Source organism: Apis dorsata, unplaced genomic scaffold, assembly GCF_000469605.1.
Source record: "Apis dorsata unplaced genomic scaffold, Apis dorsata 1.3 scaffold_99, whole genome shotgun sequence".
NCBI classification, from domain to species: Eukaryota; Metazoa; Arthropoda; class Insecta; order Hymenoptera; family Apidae; genus Apis; species Apis dorsata.
This window is the reverse complement of record NW_006263397.1, coordinates 433316-439203: the sequence shown is the minus strand read 5'-3', so window position 1 is coordinate 439203 and position 5888 is coordinate 433316. Positions and strand designations below refer to the sequence as shown.

The 5888-nt window shown below is 24.1% G+C and overlaps 1 protein-coding gene across 14 annotated transcripts in view; it reads left to right on the top strand.

The window, feature by feature from the left end:
* LOC102679359 (protein lap4) overlaps positions 1 to 5305 on the top strand; it is a 48789-nt gene extending 43484 nt beyond the window's left edge. For 6 of the 14 annotated variants that reach the window (XM_006612125.2, XM_006612132.2, XM_006612124.2 and 3 more), the window contains 9 exons: positions 263 to 700; positions 999 to 1110; positions 1189 to 1245; positions 1319 to 1436; positions 2854 to 2959; positions 3175 to 3288; positions 3378 to 3506; positions 3722 to 3922; positions 4780 to 5305. In XM_006612125.2, coding sequence (XP_006612188.1) covers positions 263 to 700; positions 999 to 1110; positions 1189 to 1245; positions 1319 to 1436; positions 2854 to 2959; positions 3175 to 3288; positions 3378 to 3506; positions 3722 to 3922; positions 4780 to 5049 — 1545 coding nt within the window. In that variant the 3' untranslated portion in view covers positions 5050 to 5305. Of the gene's footprint in view, positions 1 to 262; positions 701 to 998; positions 1111 to 1188; positions 1246 to 1318; positions 1437 to 2830; positions 2960 to 3174; positions 3289 to 3377; positions 3507 to 3721; positions 3923 to 4427; positions 4521 to 4779 lie in introns of those variants that run through there. The other 8 variants (XM_006612129.2, XM_031508797.1, XM_006612135.2 and 5 more) reach the window with 6 other exon arrangements.
* The last annotated feature ends 583 nt before the right edge of the window (positions 5306 to 5888 follow it).

Genomic DNA, 5888 nt, shown 5'->3' with positions numbered 1-5888 from the left:
TATTGAAAATAAATCTGTTTTTGAAATATAATTACAAGTTTTATAAAAAATAAATTTAAAATAAAAGAAGGAGAATGTTTTTCGTTTGATATTATAGAAATTATAAATTTTTATTACTTGAATAATTTTTAAAAAATTAGTTTGTTAATTGTAGTTAATTAGATTTATATAATATCTATTGATATTTTTACTCCAATTTATGTTTCAATTAGAAAATTGCATTAATTTTACTAATATATAATTCTTCATGTTATTTACTCAGTCACTGAGGAAAGAGAGAACTGGAACATCAGTGGACAATCCATCGCCCAAGTCTCCGGTCTCTACTTTAACTCCATCGATGAATTTCGATCACACTACTGCTGTCCAAAGCTTGCCCTCTCCAAAGAAAAAAAGTTCCATACCAAAACGTAGTATTACATTTGCTGATCTTCCTCCCATTTCTAAAGAACAACCAATTAATTATTCCATTTCGGCGAAAGAAGATCCATCATCTTTGCATGATAGTAAATTTACTTTCGATCCTCAAACTATTTCTTATAAGAAAATCTATCAAAATCCTACCCAAGCTACTCATTCTCGTTTCAAACTTCCTCCTACACCTTTAACTGCTCCTAAATCTATAGAAGATTATGGTACTTCAGTTTCTTTTGGTAAACGACAGAACGCACGCTCTGTTGATGGGAATAGTCAGGTTGAGGTGGGTTTTGAAAAGCATGTTTAAATAGCACTAATGCACTATTTTCCCTTCTTATTCTTTATTAAGAATGTTGGTGCGTTTAATTCATAAAATTTCATAATTATAATAATATATAGTAACATACATATACAGTAATAAAAATTATTTTGTATTATTTAAATATAAATTAATGTGCATTCTATGAATTCAAAAATATATATAATAGAAATTAAATTATTAAAAAATATATATTATAATTTATATTTTTATATATATAAATTATTTTTATAAAAGATTAATATAATGTTTTACAATATAGCTTTCTCCAACAACATCACCAACACCACCTCTAGTAAAGATGTCAGTTAGTGATAAAAAAAAATTATTTGAAAGTGCCATGGAGGAACATTTAAAACCTTCCCCTAAACCAGGTAAATAGTATTTAAAATATTTATATAAACAATAATATTTTAAATGATGAAATATATTACTTTTTTACATTTTTCTAGAAAAAGTATTCAGTTTTCTAAGTCAGGATGAAGTTGAGAAAATGAAACAGGAAGAAGGTATAGTACTTGTCAATTATGTTTATTAAATTTTTAATTTGTTTAATTATTAATTATCATTATATGTATTCAGAAAAGAAGATTGCTACTTTAACGCGAGATGAATTAAAATCGTGGGCACAACTTGATGAAAATGAAGGTTTGGAAGATTTAGAAGAAACATTAGAAGATCAGGATAATCGGCGACCTAAGTAAGCTACTCGTACTCATTCTATGCATTTGAACGTGTGATTATTCAAACTTTTTTATTTTATTATTTTTTCTTTTGTTTTCACTTTTTCATGTTTGTATATTGCAATGAAGAAAAATGAAAAAGAATTACTCTCTATTAAAAAATTGCATAAACAATGCATTAATGAGAATATAATAGTTGTAATATAATATTCTTTTAATTTTTTTGATTTTATATTAATAATATATAATTTTATTTCAATAAACGTAAACACTGCCCACAAAAAACATTGTAGTAATATATTAAATCTTAATAGATTATCTATTGCAAAAGGAATGAGTATTATGGTATTTCTCACTGTAGTACATACATGTTTTGTATATAAAAATATATAATCATTTTTTAGTTGTAAACAATAAACATGTTTGTCTACTATACGCGTATTATATAAGATAATTGTTTTTCAAATGAAAAATAATTGTTGTTTATATAATTAATAAATTTTTTACAAGTATTAATTGATAACTTAAAAAATAACACAAAATATTTTTTATGTGTTATATTTTTATAGTAGTTAAAAATAATGTTATGATGAAAAAATTTTCGATGTTTCGGAAATTTTATATAAAATGAATGGACATTGTGAATATTATTATTTTTACATTTGCGATAAATTTTACATGTATATATAATTTATATTAAATGCTTTTTATCGTAGTTTTATTATATTATTATAAAGTGTGCATGCTTACTATAATTACCGTATAAATAATTTTATTAGCGATTGCTTTTTTTTATAAAATAACGTAAATTTGTATATAGGCTTACGAATCCACATTCACATTGTATTTTGCAATTGAGGTTGTGGTTGTGCTTGCACAGGCATTTATTGCACAATAAAATTACATATTCTATTCTTTGATAAGACAAAATTATAAATTTATAAAGATTATGTACATCGGAAAAAATATATATATAATATTATATGTATATATACATATATATTATATAAATATATATATATATATAGCTTTTACAAACAAAAACTTCATGCTTTAATATATTTTCTTTACATGCATTGCAAACATACTTTAAAGATTCTAAAGAATAATTATTATATATTTATTTAATGTTAACATTTTCGTTTTTACTTATATTCTTCTGAAATTATTATTATCACTCAAATGATAATATAAAAATAATTATTTTTGGAATCTCTTAGCACCGATATCCTAATTATATTATTCATAAGTTTACAGTTGTTGTGTGGTGTAGTCATTTTTTTTGTATTGTTATCGTTTGTATATAAGTCATATAATATTATTTTTGTCTTTGTACTGAACGTTGCTTTTGTATATTTCTTCTTTCAATGAATAAATATTAAAATTGTAGCACATGTATATGATTTGTCAGTGTGCATGCTCGTTACCTTGCAGTAGCCGACTGAGTTCGCGAACTTCGATCCCTCTTCTGCAAAATCTTCCAAGCAGTGTAAGGACAGCAAAAGCAGAACGCCGCTTGAAAGAAAGACTAATACAGGAGGTATTATTTTTATTAAATATTCTTAATCATTCAAATGTTTCAATATATTATATATATTTTATATTGTTCTAGATGAAATAATTTTTTTGAAATTTTAATAATCTCTTTAAATGATATCATGATTTAAAATGGTTCATCAGAATATGAATATAATATTTATATTTTTTAATAATATAATTTTTAATAATATATTTATATAATTTTTTATTGCGTAGGGTATAATTTCGGATGAAGATGAAGAAAGTCATTTAAGTCCTGCCGAACAGAGAGCATTAAGAGCAGAAAAACGTGCGGCATGGAGACAAGCACGTTTGAAATCTCTGGAACAAGTAATTATTTTAATGCTTTTTTTTACATTTAAAAATTCAAATACGAAATAGTATTTATATTTACATTAACATTAAATGTTTATATTCAGGATGCTCTTCAAGCACAGATAGTAATTAAAAAAATGAGTGAAATGATGGATACGAATAAAACGAGTTCAATGCAAGATTCTACAGATATTCCTATTACTCCTCTTTCTGAATCGGAAAAGACAACTGATGTAAGCAGTTTGTATTGTTCCTTTAATCTAATTATATTATCAGGAAACTAAAATAATAAAAAATCTAACAATGTGTTTAAAACAAATTAACCAGCATTTTGTTATTATATTACTAATTATTTCTTTGCTTACCTGTAGTTCTAACTTAGTGTTCGTATATTTACAATGTTATGTTAACTACAGTGGTACCTTCTTTGTCTGTCTTACTATCATAGTTCACTACGTTACGGCCGTCTAGTGCAGATTTTCCCAAACTTGCTGTACGTAGCAAAGTGGGTCCCCCTAAAGAGATACGCGAATCTGAGAAAGTAGTGGACGAGAAGGTCACTCGACGTACTGAGGAATACGTGGATGAGGTGACGGGTGAACGACGTGTGCGAACAGTCGAATACGTCGAGAAACTGATTGAACGACAGGTATTATAAATTCTAGAGTTTGCACAAAATTTAAGCACCAAATATATTATTTATTCACATCATGAATTAAAGATGTGTTTTGAATGGAGTTTAATTTTTAAACTATTTATATTTACAAATAATAGTATAATAGAACTAATAAGATTTAAAGAAAAATTAAAAATTCTTTAATTGTACAATCTCATGATCTTTTATAATACTTTAATATTTTAATTAATTAGAATTACAATTAAAAAAAATTAATTAATTTAAAATTTAAATAAAGAAAAATAAAATTTTATTTTTTATAATATAGCTACACATATGGTTGATATTATATTTTATTTATTTATATGATATGTATATATTTATAATTTATTATATTTGTTATAAATTTAAAATAATTCTGTATGAATGCGCGTGTATCTATCTATGTATGCATGCATGTTATTCTTAAAATTATTTTGCTTTAACGCACAAAATCTAGTGGAAACACTAGTTCAATGGTTGTGTTTGTTGTTCCAAGAATCCAACACTGACCATGGAAGTACAACCTGCACCACCTTGAGCAATCGATTTTATTTCCACTGATCACTAACAAACTCTTCTCATATTATTGGTAATGCTACTATTGATTTTTCTTATCCATTACTTATTTAGGCATGTATAAAGGTATTTTCCTTTTTGGTGGTATTATTATTATATAATTATTACTAATGTAAAAATATAATATTTAATTCGTTTCTATCATATAACATATTTATTTATGCATTGTATATTTTTCATAATTTGATTAATAATTAATAAATAACGTATCAATGCAAAAATTTATTTATTCTACTATAACATTTGTGAAATGTATATATTTATGTAATTAGGTTGAAACTCTACGAGAAAAGATTATATCATTGGAATTAAGTAATGCAGAAGATGAAATAGAAAGTATTACCGGTACAGGAGCAAGTGATGCTGAAAGCGAAAGCGAAGAAATTACTATACAGCCTCCTACTATGACTACTTTACAAGAAAGAAATGAAACAATTATATCTACAAGTGCCACTGAAGGTGCTGCACCTAAAATAAGTGCAAATACTATTCTTGTTTCAAAAAAAAAGAAACGGAAACGTTCGAAGAAAGGTCGTCATTGACCTAAAATAAAAATTTTGGTGCAAGAAAAAAGACATATTTAAAAAAATTTGTGAAATTTTTTTTTTTTGTTTCATAATTGTGAAAGTGTGTTCTAATATTATTCTACATTATTCTACATATTTTTACATTTCAGAATTCGAATTTTTATTATAGCGGTGCATATAATGTAAACAAGTTCTTCATTGTGCTCTGCATTTTTGAAGCATACATATATATAATTTTATATTCATTTAATTGATAATTGAGTAGATTATTAAAATTGCGTTTATTATTATTTTTTTTTATAGGTCGTGCTATATTTCTGATATTAACATACTGATTTTAAAATAATGCATTAGCATTAGTGTATTATAATTTTCTTGGACTGGTGCAACATAATAACGAATAATAATCTATTTCTTTATTTTTTATACATTGTTTCATAAGATTTGACTCTTTATAATATTGTTAAAAAATATTTGAGTGCTGAAAATATTAGGATATAAAATTAAAATATTTTTACAATCAATACTATGATTATAACTATCTTATAAAATGTATTTATTAAAATCCATTCGCATGAAAAGTTGATGTGATTTGATATTACATTGTTCTATATAAAATGATACACATTCCTTTTTGTAATTTTTTGTTTTGTTTTTAATTTAAAAAATATTATATTTTAATTAATATAATATAATATAATATAAGCAATTTCTCAATTTAAAAATACAAAAACGGTATTTTAATCATAAAAACGAATAATATAAATATTTAATTGAATCATAGTATATGTATAATTCTTAGTTTTGAATAATATATTTAAAAATAAGTTATTAATTAGTTTAAAAATGAAAAA